Source organism: Mastomys coucha, unplaced genomic scaffold, assembly GCF_008632895.1.
Source record: "Mastomys coucha isolate ucsf_1 unplaced genomic scaffold, UCSF_Mcou_1 pScaffold5, whole genome shotgun sequence".
Lineage (NCBI taxonomy): Eukaryota > Metazoa > Chordata > Mammalia > Rodentia > Muridae > Mastomys > Mastomys coucha.
In genome coordinates, this window is record NW_022196911.1 from 64,881,754 (window position 1) to 64,900,917 (window position 19,164).

The window sequence follows — 19,164 nt, forward strand, 5'->3', positions numbered from 1 at the left end:
CCAGAGGCCTTGCACAAGGCTTCTACTACCAAAGACAGCTGCAGGGACCGGCCGAGGGCCTTGGGCTCCCTCAGGGTCTGGGATGTCCCAGGGGTTAGACGTCTCAGAGTGAAAACTAAAACAGCTAACTGGAGCATACTTTAACTACTAAAGCAGCGCAGGAGAGGACTTTAAGACACGTTCTGGAACAGAAAGCCTAAGTAGTCGGGGCACAGAGCCCAGTCACGGGACCGGGGGTGGGGTGGGGAAATGGTCTCAACCAGCAAGCTGATTGGCTGGAGGGAGGTCCGGAGGAGCGCAGAATTTAAGGCCTTTTCTAGCAGAAGAGACCACCGGGCCGGCTAATCCTCGGACTGAGACCGTTGGTGCTAGAATCGTGTCTGGGAGCTTTTAGCATTTCTTCTGCCCCTCCCTCCCAGCCCTTTGAGACCTGAACTGTAGTCCCTTTCCGCGGTTCTGCACACGTGGGAGTTGTCTTTGATCTTTGATTTTTGACAGTGAGGCTCGGGATGGCTTCCACGCGAATCCGAGAGGCCAGGGAGAGCGATTGTGGAGACATTATGAGGATGATCCGGGTGAAGACTGCGGTTTGGAAAACAGTGCCGGGGGCGCTGGGGAGAGTCAGAAATGAGGGTGTACCTTTGGACCCTGTTCTCAGAGATCAGAGCCTTCCTGCCTTAATGTTGTTTTGATACCTCTGTTATAGGAACTGGCAGAGTTCGAGAAACTGTCCCATCAGGTGAAGATCAGTGAAGAAGGTGGGTGGGGCTGTGCACCTGGGTCCTGATTGAGATGGGGGTGGTGGCGAGGGGGTGGAAGGATGGATTCCTAGGATAGTAAGTACTGGACTGGGCTATACTCCAGGTTCCCGTCCTTCCCCGCCCCCCTCTGCCTTTTTTGTCACACCTCCAATCTCTATAGCTCTGAGAGCAGATGGCTTTGGAGAGAACCCTTCCTTTCACTGTTTGGTGGCAGAGATTATTCCAGCACCTGGGGAGCCACAAGGTAAGGAAGCCTCCGGGTACCCTCGGTGTCTTTCCTCCCAGAAGCCTTACCCCTCTCTCTTTTTCAGGGTCGCTTGTGGTGGGCTATGGGCTCTACTACTTCATCTACAGCACATGGACCGGACGAAACATTTATCTGGAAGACATCTATGTGATGCCGCAATATCGGGGTACTGGCTGGGATTAAGGGTGGACAGAATGCCCCACAGAACAAACCGTCCTCAGATCCATTCCCTTCCCACAATCTCAGCCTATGGTTTCCTTTGATACCCTTTCTTTTTTTTTGTTTTTGTTTTTTTTGAGACAGAGTTTCTCTGTATAGCCCTGGCTGTCCTGGAACTCACTCTGTAGACCAGGCTGGCCTCGAACTCAGAAATCCACCTGCCTCTGCCCCCCAAGTGCTGGGATTAAAGGCATGTGCCACTACCGCCCGGCCTTTGATACCCTTTCAACTCAAATAATAATCCCTCCTGTCCCTTTCTCCACTATAGGTCAAGGAATCGGTACCAAAATAATCAAAAAGGTGGCTGAGGTGAGCAAAGGGGTGGGGCTTACAAACTAGTTACCACCCCCAAACAAAAGCCAGCCAGTCAGCCAAACAACAAGCAAACAAACAAATGGGAGTGTCGAGGTTGAATAAGGGTTTCTCTGTGTAGCCCTCCCTGGCTGTCCTGGAACTCACTCTGTAGACCAGGCTGGCCTCGAACGCAGAGGTCCGCCCGTCTCTGCAGGAATTAAAGGTGCTGGGATTAAAGGTGTGTGTCACCACCACTGCCCAGCCATTATTTTTTGAGCCCTGGGAGGTAAGCATATGTCTTCTCCTACAGGTTGCCCTGCACAAGGGTTGCTCCCAGTTCCGCCTGGCAGTCCTGGATTGGAACAAGAAGGCCGTGAACTTGTACAAGTTTCTAGGGGCTCAAGATCTGACTGAATCGGAAGGCTGGCTCTCCTTTCGATTTGAAGGAGAGGCAATGAGGGAGTTGGCAGGATGCTGATTTACGATTTACGCCCTCTCACTACTGCCTCTTCGTTGGGGTTATCATATCAAGTTTTCCTAAGACCGTATCCATAGGCACTAGCCCAGACAGACACTCACCCAGAGGCCTCCGAGGGTGCAGGTTTCTGAAGTATAGAAAGAGTAGAAGTAAGGGAGAGGAGCCTTGTTAGGAACCACAAATAAGGGGCTGGAGAGATGGCTCAGCAGTTAAGAGCACCGACTGCTCTTCCAGAGGTCCTGAGTTCAAATCCCAGCATTTGATGGCTCACAACCATCACGTAATGTGATCTGAAACCCTCTTCTGGAGTGTCTGAAGACAGCTACAGTGTACTTAGATATAATAAATAAATAAATAAATAAAATAAGTCTTTTTTTTTAAAAAAGGAACCACAAATAAAATACTTATTTTGCCCTAATGGGTAGAGGATATGATGCTGCAGCCATTTTGAAACCCTTCTGATTGAATATTGCTCTGATGAGGGCTGGGACAGCCAAAGAGGTAGGGGTCCTAGAGGACCCCAAGGACTCTGGGCACTCTAGTCTTGGCTCTGGCCTGTTAGATAGAAAAAAGAACAAGATGGTATAGGCAATGGTCTATCAAGTTTATCAGCCATCTTTGGAATTCAAAGATATTTTAGGACTGATGTGCTAAAGGCCACAGAGCACGCACTGCTGTCAGCATTTCAAGGGACCCTGGGAAGGAGCAATTGCCTCCCCCTAACTAATCAAACTCTACTAGGTAGGTATGGAAGCGTGGTACAGGGGAGCTGGTGTGAGTATGAAAATCTGGAGCTCAGAAGTTTGGGACCTACCAGGGAAAGTAAGACCTGTTTAATTAAAAAAAAATTAATCTTCTTATTACTAATTTGACATTGCCTACACTAAAACAAAATTAAACAAAACATTTTTAAAACACTGCAAAAAAATAAACAGGTTGTTTTCTTTCTTTTGCTTTTTGTAAGAGATTTGTTTATTTATTTATTTTTAAAGATTTATTTTATTTATTTTATGTGTATGAGTACACTGTAGCTGTACAGATGGCCGTGAGCCATCATGTGTGTGGCTGCTCTCCAGCACCGCTCACTCCAGCGTAATTCACTGTAGCTGTCTTCAGACGCACCAGAAGAGGGTATCCCGAGATTTGTTTATTTTATATATGCGAGTACTCTGTCGATTTCTTCAGACACACCAGAAGAGGGCATCAGATCCCATTACAGATGGTTGTGAGTCACCATGTGGTTGCTGGGATTTGAACTCAGGACCTGCTCTTAACCACTGAGCCATCTCTCCAGCCTCCCTTCCTACCTTCTTTCTATTTTTTATTTTTTGGTGTTTTCGAGACAGGGCTTCTCTGTATAGCCTTGGCTGTCCTGGAACTCCACTCTGTAGACCAGGGTGGCCTTGAACTCAGAAATCTGCCTGCCTCTGCCTCCCAAGTGCTGGGATTAAAGGCGTGCGCCACCACCGCCCGGCTTCCTACCTTCTTTTTAGATAGGGTCTATACTATGTGACTCTGGCTGGTCTGGAACTCACTGTGTAGACCATTTAGAGCTCACAGATTTACCTCTTCTGCCTTGAGAGTGTGGGATTAAAAGTGTGTGCCACCACCTCAGTCCTCTTTTGTCTTGTTGTTTTGAGACGGTCTCTAGCCCAGACTGGCCTCCAACTCCCAGTGTACCAAGAAGCCTTGGCCTTCTGATGCTCCCTGCTGGAGTGCAGAGATAGCAGGTATTTCCACCACACCCATTTCATGGAAGGTGTTAGGGATGGAACACAGGGCTGATGCATGCTAAGAGGGCATGCAACCTAACAACTGAGCCCTTGTTTCCTTTTTATTATTATTATTTTTTAATTTTAAGAATAATTAATTTTTCTTTTATGTGCATTGGTATTTTACCTGCATGTATGTCTGTATGAGGGTGTCAGATCTCAGAGGTAAAGATGGTTGTGAGCTGCCATGTGGGTGCTGGAAATTGAACCCTGGTCCTCTGGAAGAGCAGTTAGTGTTCTTAACTGCTGAAGTCATCTCTCCAGCCCTCTTTTTTTTAAAAAAAAACAAAAACAAAAACAAAAAACAAAAAAACAAAAAAACCAAAAAAGCATTTATTTATTTGTGTGTGGAGATACAAGGATGCCATGGCTCATTCTACTGGTGCATGGGTACTGCATGCTTATGGTGCACCGACTTACACATAAGCAAAACACTCAAACACATAGTAAAGAATAAATTTGTTTGTTGTTTTATGTATGTGAGTACACTGTTGCTGTCTTCAGATACACCAGAAGAGGGCATCGGATCCCATTACAGATGGTTATGAGCCACCATGTGGTTGCAAGAATAAATTGAAAAATAACAATTCATCTAGAATGGAGCCTGGTAGTTCAGATCTGTAATCCCAGATAATCAGAAAGCTGAGGCTTTGGGAATTCTTAAAGATTTGGGAAAATCCTGCCTCGAAATAAAATTAAAAAGATTTTTAAAGCCGAGTATGGTGGCACGGGCCTTTAATCCCAGCACTTGGGAGGCAGAGGCAGACAGATTCCCTAAGTTCGAGGCCAGCCTGGTCTACAGAGTGAGTTCCAGGACAGCCAGGGCTACACAGAGAAACCCTACCTAGGAAAAACCAAAAAAAAAAAAAAAAAAAAAAAAAAAAAAAAAAAAGAAAAGAAAAGAAAAAAGAAAAAAAAGATATTACTGCCAAGGTTACAGAAGAAGAAATGTTTGGGATGAGGACTAGGAGCACTAAGTTGGGGCATCCTTGCCCTATTCAGGTGGACCGCCATCTAGGAACCGTCCTATAGTCAGCCTTCTGGAAGTTCTCAAGCCTGTTTTGGATTTTTGTTTTAATGAGCGTATTAAATACATGTGTCATTGTTCCTTGCCCATAATACACCAGTCCACAGCCTTCACCCATTTCTTTCGCACTCTGGTCCTCTTCTCCTCAGAGTCTCTCTTTCATTTTCACATCCTATATATGAGCATATATGTATATATGCTGTTGAATCTAGATTCTATGAGAAAAAATTTCAGTATTATATTTCACTCCATTACCTCCTTCCTCTTTCCATTAGGATCTGTCTTCCCTAATAGCCTGCTTCCACTTTCATTATGTGTATACATATATATTTAAACATAAATTCTGTGAGAGAAAATATGTCATTTTTGTTTTTTGATGATTGAACCAAGGGTCTTAAATTGGCCACGTCATGTGCACTACTACTGAGCCAGAGACATACACTTCTTTTTTTTTTTAAAGATTTATTTATATGTATTTATTATAAGTACACTGTAGCTGTCTTCAGACACACCAGAAGAGGGTATCAGATCTCATTATGGGTGGTTGTCAGCCACCATGTGGTTGCTGGGATTTGAACTCAATGACCTTCAGAAGAGCAATCGGTGCTCTTACCCGCTGAGCCATCTCACCAGCCCCCCCAACATACACCTCTTTTAGTTTTCAGTTAGGGTCTCATTAAGTTGCATAGACTGGCCTGAACTTCACTCTATAATCTAGATTCCAAAGAGTTGTTCTCCCACACATATACATCAGACACACATCACACACACACTAGTATCAACAGTAATAATAATAATACAGGCGATCTGCCCTCTGACAGAATATATTATTTCTATTTATTTAGTATGTTTGTAGTCTTGCTATGTCTCTCAGGCTGGCTTGAAACTTGCAATTTTTTTCTCTGCCTCTCAAATGTTAGAATTACAGCAAACATCTACTATGCTTAATAGGACATTCCTTTTTGCTTTTTCTCTTTCTTTCTTTCTTTTGTTTTTTTTTTACAGATTTATTTATTTATTTATTATATGTAAGTACACTGTAGCTGTCTTCAGACACTGCAGAAGAGGGTGTCAGATGTCATTATGGGTGGTTGTGAGCCACCATTTGGTTGCTGGGATTTCAACTCAGAACCCTTAGAAGAGCACTCTTAACCGCTGAGCCATCTCTCTAGCACCCTCTTTTTTGGTTTTTCAAGACAGGGTTTTTCTGGTTAGCCCTGGCTGTCCTGGAACTTACTCTGTAGACCAGGTTGGCCTGAAACTCAGAAATCCACCTGCCTCTGCCTCCCAAGTGCTGGGATCAAAGTCGTGCACCACCACTACCTGGCTTAATAGGACATATTAAAAAACACATATTTATTTTTGTATGTAAGTGTGTAGACTCTATTTTTCCCTCCACAGAACATTGTGGATGTTATGCTAGCTCCTAATAAGGTTTTGGTTTTTTTTAAGGTTTATTTATTTAATGAATGAGTTCTATGAGTGCTCTATCTGCATTACACCTGCAGGCCAAAAGAGGGCACCGGATCACACTATAGATAGTTATGAGCCACCATGTGGTTGCTGGGAATTGAACTCAGGACCTCTGGAAGAGCAATCAGTGCTCTTAACCGCTGAACCATCTCTCCAGCCCTGGCTTTTTCTTTTTAATTTTTATGTACACAAGTGTTTTACCTGCATGTAGGTATGTGCACCACATGTGTACCTGATGCCCACAGAGGTGAGAAGGAATGTCCAGTCTCTTAGAACTGAAATTATAGATGGTTACATTTCACTATTTTTTAAATTTATTTTTCATGGCCACGTATACATGCTCATGTGCCAGAGGAAAATGTGTGGGAATTACTTTTTAACTTTCCACCATGTGGGGCCTAAGAGATTGAACTACTGTGGTTATCAGTTTTGACAGTGACTTCCTCTACCTACTGAGACATCTCCCAGGCTTTAAAACAATTTTGTTGTTGTTGTTGTTGTTGAACCACTGTCACTGTGCATCCACGGCTATCCAGAGGCTCACAAGTAGACCAGGATGGCCATAAACTTACAAAGATCCATCTGCCTCTGCCTACTGCTAATAAAACATCTTAACATAAAAATTTATTTATGCCTGGTGGTGGTGGCGCACGCCTTTAATCCCAGCACTTGGGAGGCAGAGTCAGGTGGATGCCTGAGTTTGAGTTGAGGCCAGCCTGGGCTATACAGAGAAACCCTGTCTCAAAAAAACAAATATATATATATATATATATATATATATATATATATATATATATTGTCTTTCTACATAGTCCTGGCTGTCTTAGAACTCACTGTGTAGACCAAGCTGTCCTCAAACTCATAGAGATCTACCTGTCTCTGCCTTTCAAGTGCTAGGACCAAAAGCATGTACCATCGTGCCTGGCAAATTTAAAAATAATTTAAGCATCATTGTTTGCCAGGCCTGTGGTATCTGACTTTAATCCTAGCACTGGGGAGGCAGAGGCAGGTGAGGGGTCTTTGTGAATTTGTGGCCAGCTTGGCCTACATATTGAGTTCCAGGCCAGCCAGTTTTCAAAATACCTCAAGACACAAAACAAAACCTCAGGTCTGGGTCATCTTCTTTTTTTTTTTTTTTTTCTAGCATCAAAATTTTAAATTCATGTGAATTGTTAAAAATGAGCATCTATACCAGTGTCAAATGAGGGTGGAAGAAGATGGTGGGGCTGGGCAAGGAGGAGGAATTCCCCTCTCTGGGTCACAGAGCTCCAGGTTCATCCCATTGTGGATTTCAAAATCTTCCAGAGACACATGGTTCTTCCAAATCCTCTATCATTTTTTTTAAGAGCGATGTTATTCCAATCGCTGCTGGCTTGGGCTGCTATCAAGTTCTTCAAGTTTCTGATGGTGTCATCGGTGTTGCAGTTAACCTGGACTTCCTAGATGGTCGTTGTTAACCACCCCAATTATGGCTGCAAGTCTAATCTCAAGCCTATCGACGACACAAGTTGTAGCTTGAACGCTGATCCCTGATCCCCAGATCTAGGTCCTATTTCATTTTTTTAAGTATTTATTTAATGTATATGAGCACACTGTTGCTGTTTTCAGATACACCAGAAGAGGGCATCAGATCCCATAATAAATGATTGTGAACTAGCACGTGGTTGCTGGGACCCATGTGATACCTCTGGAAGAGTAATCAGTGCTCTTAACCACTGAGCCATCTCTCCACCTCACACCCCTTATTTTTACTTAAAAAAAAAAAATTCTGTTATATATGTGGGTGATCATGAGAGATGTCATATGTGTGATATTCAGGAGACAACTTGCAGCAGGTGGGGGATATCTCCTTCCATCTTGTGGGTCTAGGAACACAATTCTAGTTGTTAAGCTTGATAGTTGAGTCATCTTTCCAGGCCAGGTTGTTGTTTTGTTTGTTTGTTTTTTTAGTTACTCCATGACAGTTTTTCCTGTTTTGAATCTCCTCAACATTTATCAGGTTATGTGGCATTTTGTTTTTCATACGGCATTGAATTTACTAGAATATTAGAACAAACTTAGGGCAAGCATGGTAATGACATGGCTGTAATTTTTGCACTTGGGAGGTGGAGGTTGGAGGACCTATTCAAGGTCATTCCCCCACTACATAGTGAGTTCATGGTCAGCCTAGGATACAAGAGACCTTGTCTCATAAAACTCCAAAGAAAAAAAAAAAAGAAAAGAAAAGAAAAGAAAAACAAAAAGTCTACTCCAGCCAAGAACAGTGACTCTTGATTCTCCTACGGATGCAAAGAGTCAACACATGCGCATGGACGCCAAGGTCCCGCGCCTGCGCACTGGGCAGTTTTTGCCTTTCGGTTTCCCCACCACTACCCTCCCTCCTTTGGAGTGTGCGCACCAAGAAAGACAAAGGTGGTGAAAGTGACCAAGCAGTCATTCCGGCGCATGCCCATCCCTAAATTGCCCAGACTCCAAGGGGCTCACTTTGTGGAGGCGGAAGTCCAATCCGATGGAGCGAGCGCGGCCCCTCTCTTCCCTTGATTGGTTTGCTTCCAGTGTTGTGGGGCGGGGAAAGGAAGGGACAGGGACAGTGGAAGGTTGGAGGGGTACAGCTAGAGCGTTCGCCTCGTTCTGCGCAAGCGCAGAGAGGCGACCAGGAGGGGGCGTGAGAGAGTGCGGGAGAATGTGGAAGCCCTGACGAGCTGGCGAGCGGGAGCTGGGTTGCTAGCCTCGACGCCTGCGCCTTGGCCCTCCGGTCCGCGCGCGTCGGGCGGGTGCCCTGTGCGCCTGCGCAGTAGGCGGCGGCAGCAGGGGGAGGTGGAGGCCGTGGAGCGGCAGCGGCGGCAGCGGGTCCCGGGACTAAGGCAGCAGCGGGGGCGCCGGCGGGCGGAAGCTGAGGTGACGAAGGCAGCGGCGGCGGCGGCCGTTTCCCTCACGGTGGCGGAGACCAAGGCAGCGGCGGCGGCGGCGGACGGGGAGCGGCCCGGCCCCGGCCCCCTGCTCGTCGGCTGTAGCAGGGCCGCCGTGGGGCCGGCCCGGCTCCCGCCCCCCGCGGCTCCCCCTCCGGCTCCTCCTCCAGGGAGACGCCGGGGGCCCGGCCCGGCCCGCACTCAGGGCTCTGTTTCAGCTGCTGCCGGAGCAGTCGGAGGTGGCGGCGGCGCCATGGGCGGCCTGGCCTCTGGGGGGGATGTGGAGCCGGGACTGCCCGTCGAGGTGCGGGGCTCCAACGGGGCCTTCTACAAGGTGAGACGGCGCATCGACCCGGGGCACCCTCCTGAGCCCCCTCCCCCAGCCGAGGCAGGGGAGAGTGGAGCGGGATCGAGTTTCTGGAGCTTAGTCCTGACCCTTAGAACCTTCGACCCACGTTCCCACTCGAAACCCTCCCGTGGAGATCGTGGGAGTGAACCCTCGTGCTTTTATTTTTGAGCCCGCTTTTACACCTGCTTTTATCCGCTGAAAGCATGAACATCAGGTCGTTACTGTGCGTGGATGGGAGCTCCTGGTTCCTCTGGAGAAACCTCTTTTCCTAGCTTCTAATCGACTTTTCTTGTTTTTTTAGTATAGGAGATTCTTCGGCTTTTAATCACATCACCCCTACAGCCCAAGCACATGGAGGATTCTCTTTCTTTTCCTACATGACCCCCTTGGGAAGGTCCACTGTCCCATATTAGGTCTTCGGTCTTCAGGGAGGCTTCTGCCTACTGGCTCTAGACCATTTGCTCAACTTTAGTCTTACATTCCTGTTCCCAGTCTGACAAGAAATGGTCAAGACTCATTTGTGTTATTTAGCGTCTTTGGCCTCAGGTTTGATCAGCCAGCCAGCCATAAAGTGGATTTGTTGGACCAGTTTGTCACCCCATCACACCTTTATTCCAAAATCAGCTCTCCGGGGATGGATTCCTGTTTATCTCTTTGACTCCAGATATATTTAGGTCATTCTTGTATCTTCTTGTTAAGTTTAAGCTTCACTGTCTCTCAAAGCCCATCTCAACAAGCTTCTGTTCTTATTCTAACATTTCTGCTTGTTGACAGCCCTTCTGGAAAGAAAAAAGTATCTTTCAGACTTGCTTATTTCATCTTTTTCTTTGCCTAAGATTTGATTGATTCATTTGAACTTTTTTTGAGGAGTGTGGTTGGGACAAGACCCCCTGGCTGGACTCCTCAGCCTAGGATTACAGGTTCTGGCAGTACAGATTGAGCCACCATGCCACACCAGAACTTTTGCATTTTCCTTCTTTCTATCCATCATCCACTCCATCTTCTGTATCTGTCCTGAGTCCATTCTGGACCCCCTAGCCCCCTAATTTAGATTCAGACTGACTCTTCTTACCCTCTAGATATTTTCCTCTTCTGATCGGTGGGGTTCTGAACCTCTTGACTTTTATGGGTGGCATGGTCCCGGAAACATTTGGTCCTTCTCATACTCTTTCTGGAGAAGAAGAGGAATTTTCATAGCATTAGGTAGGTGAGAAGATCCCCTTTTCCTTCAGGTTTCCTCAGGTTGTCTGTCCCCCTACCTAGTACAACTTCCTACTTTCTCATGCCCTTGGAAATAACTTTCTCTGACTCTACTGTGAAGTGTATCTTTTTGTAGCTGAAAAAGGACTTAGGTTTGTCCTACCCCCAGTTCACCTGATAAGTTAGTTACCCACTGTAAAGGCCATGTCTTCTTTTTTCCTTTTCTGATTAAGTTCTTTACCCAGTGCCTCTGGGTGCACATATATATATATATATATATATATATATATATATATATATATATTAGCTTTAATGTAGCCTCTCAATTAAGCCTTGGTCTTTTTATCTTGGTATTTCTGTATTCCTGTGTATTCTCATTGATGTCTACTTGTCTATTCTGTGTACATCTGAAGAAGACTCCTAGCTGATTCTGGCCCTGTCACTTTCCTAACTCGTGGTACTTTTTCTTCTGACTAGAACAGTGTCTTTGTAACATTTCTGTTTTCTGTAGCAAAAGTCTTTAATTCCTTTTGGGTTCCGATAGGACATGTTAATGTTTTAATACCTTTTCCCCACATTTGTATTACCTTTGTTAAAGCAGTCTCCTCAGGCTGGGTATGGTGGTACATACTCTAATCTTAGTACTTGGAAGGCTGAAGTAGGATTGTTGAAGTTCAAAACTAATGGGAATGAAAGCCAGTCTTAAAAAACAAACCCAAACAAAATCAAAAAGTACTCTTCTTTATAAGATGTTCTGTTTTCCTTGATATGTTAGCCTTCATCTGTATCCTTCTCACCCCAGAATGTTAAATTCCAAGATAAGTGTTTTTTTTTCCACTTGTTTGATTTCTGGGGACAGGATTTTTCTATGTAGCCTTGGCTGCCTTGGACTTGAACTCATTGGGATAGGTCTGCCTTTGTTGAGTGCTGGGATTAAAAGCATCCACAACCTCTCCTAGTTTGAAAAGTGATTTTTTTTTAAGATTTATTTATTTTATATATATGAGCACATTGTAGCTGTCATCAGACATACCAGAAGAGGGCATTGGATCTCACTATGGATGGTTGTGAGCCACCATGTGGATTTGAACTCAGGACCTTTGGAAGAACAGTCAGCGCTCTTACCCGTTGAGCCGTCTCACCAGCCCCGAAAAGTGATTCTTAAATTGAGTGTGAGATCAAGATAAGATACTTGCTTTTGGTTTAAGGAAGCACGGGAGCCACACACAGCTGGGACAGATTAGTGCTCAGTTCAAATTAACTGTATGAAGTGGTTGGGCCGGGACGTGTTTTCTGTTATGCATATGAGTATCCAATAGAAAGTCTCTCTTGACTTTTGTCCTTTTATTCTGTGGGCCATAGCGGTGATAGATTTGAATGAAGCAGGAACAGGATTCTTTGATAGTATGGAGTTAATAAAAGCTAAGTAATGAATGTATAATTTTGTATTCTGGCCACTTTAGCACTTTCTGCTCCATGACTGACTTAGACAATTGCCTAAAATTGGACTAATCTTTTAAAAACTTGAGTGTAATGTAGATACCTTTTCAGACCATGCTGATTAATATTTATGACTCAGCAAACTCTGGTGTGAGTAAGGGAATGTTAGCCTGCTTTTTAGATCTTTTAAGTTTGGGAGATCCCTTTCTCCTCTTACAAAACTGTATTTTACTTTGATTTTTTTAGAGCCAGTAGATACCAGATCTGAGATCTAAGTTATTTTAGAACTATCCTATCAAACTTTGCTTTTCTGTCAGGATGTGATGTGTTTTGTTTTAAGGTGAATTTCAGGTGGCTTGGGCTTTTAGCTGGGGACAACCTTGAAATCCTGGTTTTACTGGCTTCATTTCCCAAGTGCTGCGGTTATAGGTGCACACCACCAACCCCAACTTCATAATGTGTTTTTAGTTCTTTTTTGTGTGTGTTTTAGAGAGGCAGTCTCATTGTAGTTCAGTCTGGAACTTAGGATTCTCCTAGCTCTTCCTCCCACTGACTAGAATTTTATAGGTCTGTGCCATCTCACCTGGCATTACTGTCATTCTTTTTCAAGACAGGGTTTCTCTGTATAGCCCTGGCTATTCTGGAACTCACTTACTTAATTTTAAAAAGGCGTGCACCACCACTGCCCGGCATTACTGTCATTCTTTAAGTTGTACTTTTTCTGCATGAAATAGGTATTCACTTCCTCCCTCTTTTCATCTTTGTGGCTGCTGGGAATTGAACTCACGATTGTGAGCCACCGTGTGGTTGGTGGGAATTGAATTCAAGACCTTCGGAAGAGCAGTCAGTGCTCTTAATCTGCTGAGCCATCTCACCCTCTTTTCATCTTTAAAACATTTCTTGCAGTTTTGGGAGGCAGTGGTGATGGTGGTGGCAGCGGCAGTGGCGTACACCTTTAATCCCAGCACTTGGGAGGCGGAGGCAGGCGGATTTCTGAGTTCAAGGCCAGCCTGGTCTATACAGTGAGTTCCAGGACAGCCAGGGCTACACAGAGAAACCCTGTCTCAAAACAAAACAAAAAAACCCATTTCTCCCCATATGGAGAGAGGATTCTTATACTTAGCATGTAGCCTAAGCTGACCTCCAGTTCTCAGATCCTCTTGCCTCAGGCTCCCATCAAACAGTCAAAGCAGGTTGTATCTAAAGCAAAATTCAGGTTTAGATTTTGCTCATTACAAGGAAAGAATAGTATATTAAGTGGTGATTGACCAGATCTATGAGGTGGGAGTTGGGTGTTCTCCAGAACATTATTGGTACATTTTCTCCTAAGCTCTGCCACTCTCCTAGTTACTGTGCTTAGGGCTGGTCTTTGAATATTGTTAGCCTTTTTTCAAGCATCTGGCTTTCTTATTGCTTTTAAATGTTGAGGGTTGAATCAGGGCTTTATACTTACTTTCTAGGCACACATCACACTGAACTATATATTCTAGCCCCCCCCCCCCAATCTAATCTATCTAGTCTTTTTTTAGAATAGGGTTTCTCTGTAGTGTAGCCCTGACTGTCCTGGAACTCTGTAGACCAGGCTGGCTTGGTTAGAGATCTGCCTACCTCTGCGTGTTGGGATTAAAGGCGTGGGACTCTTCCACCTGGCAACTATTCTCTCCTCTCCTCTCCTCTCCTCTCCTCTCCTCTCCTCTCCATCTATCTGGCAGCTATTATTTCTTTCCACCCACCCATTCATCCATGCATCCATGCATGCATCCATCTATGAGACACTGTCTCAAATATATATATTTCTGGGTAGCCTGAACTTGTGATATAGACCAGGTCTTGAATTTAAAAAGATTCACCTGTCCCTACTTCTCAAATCCTGACACTAAGAACTCTCTAAACTGTCTCCACTTTTATCAAAAAATGGAACTATAAACTATGTTTAGTAATGAAAAGCAACTACAACTGAGAGTGCAGTGCAGTTGATAAAGCATACATAAAACACTGTCAGCACCAGATAAACAGGGTGTGGTGGTACATACCTGTAAACACAACAATGCGTGGAAGGTAGAACCAGGAAAATCAGAAGTTAAAGGCTCTGCTTCGTATGAGTTTGAGACCAACCTGGTCTCTTGTCTCTAAAATAAAGTCTGTTACATACCTAAATGTAAAATAAAAATCTTGGGCCAGGTAAAGGTATCTGCTATCAAGCCCGTAGACCTGAGTTTGGTCCCAGGACCCACATGGTGGAAGCCTACTTCAATAGGTTGTCCTCTGACATCCACACACACATACCCATATACAATGTAGTTTAAAACACAGAATGAGGCTGAAGAGATGGCTCAGCATTGACTTCTAGAGGATCCAGGTTCAATTTCCAGCACCCACATGACAGCTCACAATTGTCTGTAACTCTTAAGATCTGACAACCTCAACCACATACATGTGAGCAAAACATCACTATACAAATGAATGAGTAAATGAATGAATATGAATAAATGTTTAAAAGTGACTAACAAAATTTCTAGAAAACATAGAAGAAAACTTGAAGCTTTGGATTCCAGAAGTTTCTTAGCCAGGAAACCAGAGCATACATTGTAAAATAATAGTAATAGTAGTAGTAGTAGTAGTAATAATAATAATAATAATAATAATAATAATAATAATGAGCTGGGCAGTGGTGGCGCGTGCCTTTAATCCCAGCACTTGGGAGGCAGAGGCAGGTGGATTTCTGAGTTCGAGGCCACCCTGGTCTACAGAGTGAGTTCCAGGACAGCCAGGGCTACACAGAGAAACCCTGTCTCGAAAAACCAAAAAAAGAAAAAAGAAAAGAAAAGAAAAAGAAATAATAATAATGATTTAGACTTTGTCAAAACTAGAAAGACAGAATAAATGAGACTATAGGTTGAATGTACAGTTTAGGCCTTCTTAGGAAAGAGAAAACAGTAGATATTTAATAATTCCTATTGTCATGATCACAAGATTGGTGACTTTACATATTTTATATTCAGATTCAGCAGTTATTTTTGTCCATTCAGAACTATGACATCTTTTAAATTGTAGTTTTTTCTTTTATAAACTGCTGATTATCTTGAACTTCTCCGGTATGTCTATTCTCCAAGTGCTCAGGCCTCTGGGTACTAAGTCTGCCATGTCTCTGGGGATCAGACCCTTTTCCCTCTTGGCAGTCCTGATATCTTCTAGGTGTTCTAGTGCAGTCTTTCACTGTCTTATGGGATATTCTTGCTGAAAGTTGCTAGTGATTTAATTGAACTCTGGCAAGCTGCTTAGCTCTCCGGGAACAGACAGGTAGGAAGATAATGGACCCTGAGTATCTGACTGGACTGTTCTTCTGGACTGTTCATGTGCAGGTTTTACCTTGTGCCTATTCCACGTACTTTCTAGATTCTGTCAGTATCATTTCTCATTGCTTATATTCTTTTCCATCACAGTTCACAGTCTTTCTGGCTATGTTTAGTCTGCTCACATCTCCAGCTAAAACTTTTTTTGTTTTTTGTTTTTTTTGAGACAGGGTATCTCTGTAGCCCTGGCTGTCCTGGAACTTGCTCTGTAGATCAGGCTAGCCTCGAACTCAGAATTCCGCCTGCCTCTGTCTCCCAAGTGCTGGGATTAAAGGCGAGCAGAGCACCGCCACTGCTCGGCTCCAGCTAAAACTCTTAATTTTAAAAGTTTCAGATATTTCTTTCCTGATGGCTAAAAAGGTGGTAAAATGTATTTTCATTTATGTTTTTTACATATTTAAATTTTTTTCCTAGGGCTTTGTAAAGGATGTCCATGAAGACTCTGTCACTATCTTCTTTGAAAACAAGTAAGACCTTGGGAATAGACAAGCTCATTAGGTCAAAAGGAGGGTGAGAAGGACTGCTGAGTTCTATGAGACCTGCAATAGGTGGCAGAGAGCTGAGGGTTTGGGTGGAAATTCCAAGAAAGGAAGAGCAGATAGCTTGGTGCAAGTTTTGGTCACTTGATAGTTGGTAGCGAGGGATAAAAGACCACCATGGAACAGGGCCTGGCGTTTTGACTCCCTACCAGGAAGAATAAAGTGGTACAGCCGAGGGAGCAACCCATTTGTGAAGAAGTGGACAGTTACATCAATCTGAACAGCTTTCATGTCATTGTCTGTCTTGTAGCTGGCAGAGTGAGAGGCAGATTCCCTTTGGGGATGTCAGACTACCACCTCCAGCTGACTACAATAAGGAAATCACAGAAGGAGATGAAGTAGAGGTAAGGGCTGTAGGTTCCACCTTTCCAGTGTTAGTTTGCTTTATTAGGAGTCATGGTTTTACTTACTGATTTTGTTCTTTCCTTTTCTGAGCCACCATATCTAGCCATGAAGTCAGTGAAGTAAAATGCAGCAGTGCCTTTTTATCGTGACTATGACCTGAAGGCACCAGTTTAAAATGATCTGCTTCTTCATTTGTGATAAATCCACTTAAAGTCTAGCTCCTACAGTTCCAATGTGTATGTGCATGTGTGTGTATGTATGAGAAGGGGGAGGGTGATTCCTGGAGATTGAAACCCAGGCCTTGGGCATGTGAGGGAAACATTCTACCACTAAAATATATCCACAACCCCGTTTCTTTTTTTTTTCCTCTCTTTCTTTTTTTCCTTTTTTTTTTTTCCCGAGACAGGGTTTCCTCTGAGTAGCCTTGGCTGTCCTGGAACTCACTCTATAGACCAGGCTGGCTTCGAACTCAGAAATCCACCTGCCTCTGCCTCCCAAGTGCTGGGATTCAAAGTGTGCACCACCACTGCCTGGTGCAGCCCCAGTTTCAATATTTGGAAGACTGAGAGAGGCGAATCACTTAAGCCCAAGAGTTTGTGATCATTCTAGTCAACATGGCGAGACCCCCCGCCCCCCAAGATTTATTTATGTATGTGAGTACAGTGTTGCTGTCATCAGACACACCAGAAGAGGGTATCAGATTCCATTACAGATGGTTGTGAGCCACCATGTGGTTGCTGGGAATTGAACTCAGGACCCCCTAGAAGAGCAGTCAGTGCTCTTTTGTTAAGCCATTTCTCCGGCCCAAGACCTCCATATCTTTATCTTTTTTCCTTAGTGTGAATTATTTTGTGTGTATGTGTGTGTGTGTTTGAGGAGCATGAGTGTGTCACAGCTCGCTGAGTGGTTCTTATGACAGCCCTGAGCTCTGGGACTTGAACTCAGGTCGTTGGGCTTGGAAAACTCTTGTCCATTGAGCAAAAAAAGTGAGATAAATAAAACTCAGTGACCTCATATTTTCAGTTAGTATCTCCTTGTTTCCTTTCTGTAGGTTTAGGGATGCTCGGGTATCGGGATGTTTTCTCCAATTCTTGATGTTTTTGGATAGTCTCCAATGCCATTTCTCTTTCTAACTCTTTCAGGTCTATTCGAGAGCTAATGAACAGGAACCTTGTGGTTGGTGGCTGGCCCGGGTGCGGATGATGAAGGGAGATGTGAGTGACTGAAGTCCTTTGGGGAGTACCTGGAACTGTTCTTTTGTTAATGAAATGGTAGTGTGTGAATGCTCAGGTCATACATATTCTTTTTCTTTTCTACCAGTTCTATGTCATTGAGTATGCCGCCTGTGATGCTACCTACAATGAGATTGTCACTCTGGAAAGACTTCGGCCAGTTAATCCCAATCCCCTTGCAACCAAAGGCAGCTTCTTCAAGGTTACCATGGCTGTGCCTGAGGATCTCAGAGAGGCGTGAGTGTTGGAGAGGTTGAATTAGAGGCTCTGTACAGCGCCAGCCTTTGTCCTCATTTCTCCCAGGTCTTCCACTTTTCACTCTGGTCTTTCATCCCTTGGCCCTGTGAGGATCTTTTTACAGGCTATGTCCATAGCCCTCCCATTTTTCATCTTTGCCTCTCTCTTTTTCTGTCTTTCTTTGTTTTGTTTGTTTTGAGATGGCCTCACTACACAGCTTTGGTTGGCTTAAAACTATGTAAACCAGGCTGGCCTTGCAGTCACAGAGATCCACCTGCCTGTGCCTTGCTTTAATTATTTTTAAAAATGATTTTTTTTTTTTTTTTGAGACAGGGTTTCTCTGTGCAGCCCTGGCTGTTCTGGAACTCATTCTGTAGACCAGGCTGGCCTGAACTCAGAAATCCTCCTGCCTCTGCCTCCCAAGTGCTGGGATTAAAGGCGTGCGCCACCCCGCCAAAAATGATTTTCTTCAGGCCCGTTTTTTAGCAGGGGTTCTACTTCTCTTCTCTCCCTGCTTCTTTCTTGCTCCTGGGCTACTTCCGCTCTTTCCTGAGCACGTCACTCTTTTCTGCAGCTGCTCCAACGAAAATGTCCACAAGGAGTTCAAGAAAGCACTGGGGGCCAACTGCATCTTTCTCAGCATCACACACAGTGAACTCTTTATTCTGGTGAGTTCCATGCTTGAATTTAACATAAGCCTTGTCAACAGGTTTTCCTTTTTTCCTATTTAAACTTTTGGTAAATGGATGTGTGGCTTTTGCTCATGCTAGGCTCTGCTCATACTAGACTGTGTTCATGCATACTTCATTTCTTCTGACACTTCTGGACCCTGGTAGCCTTTCCTTGTCTTAATTTTCCTTATGTATGACTTTAATTTATTCCTTCTCTTTTTCTCTCCTATGCTAGAAATTAAACAATGATTTTCACACACCTGTGTGCTCTAGACAAGTGCCTTGCCATTTTAGCTCTTGTACTCCAGCCCTTGGATATATTTGGATCTGTGTGTGTATACATATTTGCATGTATATAGGTACACATTTGGGTTGGAAACCCTTAAGTGTTGATATCAGATATCTCTTAATTACCATACACTTTACAAGGCAGCTTATCTTTACCTAACCCAAAGCTAGCCAACTTTGGCTTGCCAGCCAGCTTTGGGATATTCCTGTCCTTCTCTTCTCCATGTGTCTCACAACCACCTCTAACTCCAGTTTCAGGGCACCTGATACCACCCTCTTCTGGTCTTTGTTTGTTTTCTTTTTTTTTTTTTTTTTTTTTTTTTTTTTTTT

The 19,164-nt window shown here is 44.1% G+C and overlaps 2 protein-coding genes and 1 pseudogene across 2 annotated transcripts in view; 2 read left to right on the forward strand and 1 right to left on the reverse strand.

The window, feature by feature from the left end:
* Positions 1-286: 286 nt before the first annotated feature.
* On the forward strand, positions 287-2,295 carry Sat2 (spermidine/spermine N1-acetyltransferase family member 2). The gene is made up of 6 exons (XM_031351913.1): positions 287-575; positions 707-758; positions 922-1,005; positions 1,073-1,174; positions 1,496-1,536; positions 1,832-2,295. Exons 1-6 carry the CDS (start codon positions 510-512, stop codon positions 1,997-1,999), a joined length of 513 nt encoding a protein of 170 aa, XP_031207773.1. The 5' UTR covers positions 287-509; the 3' UTR covers positions 2,000-2,295.
* Positions 2,296-7,468: 5,173 nt separating this feature from the next.
* LOC116078682 lies at positions 7,469-8,724 on the reverse strand (annotated as a pseudogene).
* Positions 8,725-8,888: 164 nt separating this feature from the next.
* Positions 8,889-19,164, forward strand: part of Fxr2 (FMR1 autosomal homolog 2) — an 18,610-nt gene continuing 8,334 nt past the window's right edge. Inside the window, exons 1-6 of the mRNA XM_031352474.1 lie at positions 8,889-9,514; positions 15,937-15,989; positions 16,312-16,405; positions 17,549-17,620; positions 17,727-17,875; positions 18,450-18,543. Of these exons, the coding sequence (XP_031208334.1) occupies positions 9,434-9,514; positions 15,937-15,989; positions 16,312-16,405; positions 17,549-17,620; positions 17,727-17,875; positions 18,450-18,543 (543 nt within the window). The 5' untranslated portion in view covers positions 8,889-9,433. The remainder of the gene's footprint in view (positions 9,515-15,936; positions 15,990-16,311; positions 16,406-17,548; positions 17,621-17,726; positions 17,876-18,449; positions 18,544-19,164) is intronic.

Coding starts and splice junctions, on each gene's coding strand:
- Sat2 (XM_031351913.1), top strand. CDS start 510: ATGGCTTCCACGCGAATCCGAGAGGCCAGGGAGAGCGATTGTGGAGAC. Junction 576..706: donor ACATTATGAGGATGATCCGG/GTGAAGACTGCG, acceptor CCTCTGTTATAG/GAACTGGCAGAGTTCGAGAA. Junction 1,537..1,831: donor TAATCAAAAAGGTGGCTGAG/GTGAGCAAAGGG, acceptor CTTCTCCTACAG/GTTGCCCTGCACAAGGGTTG.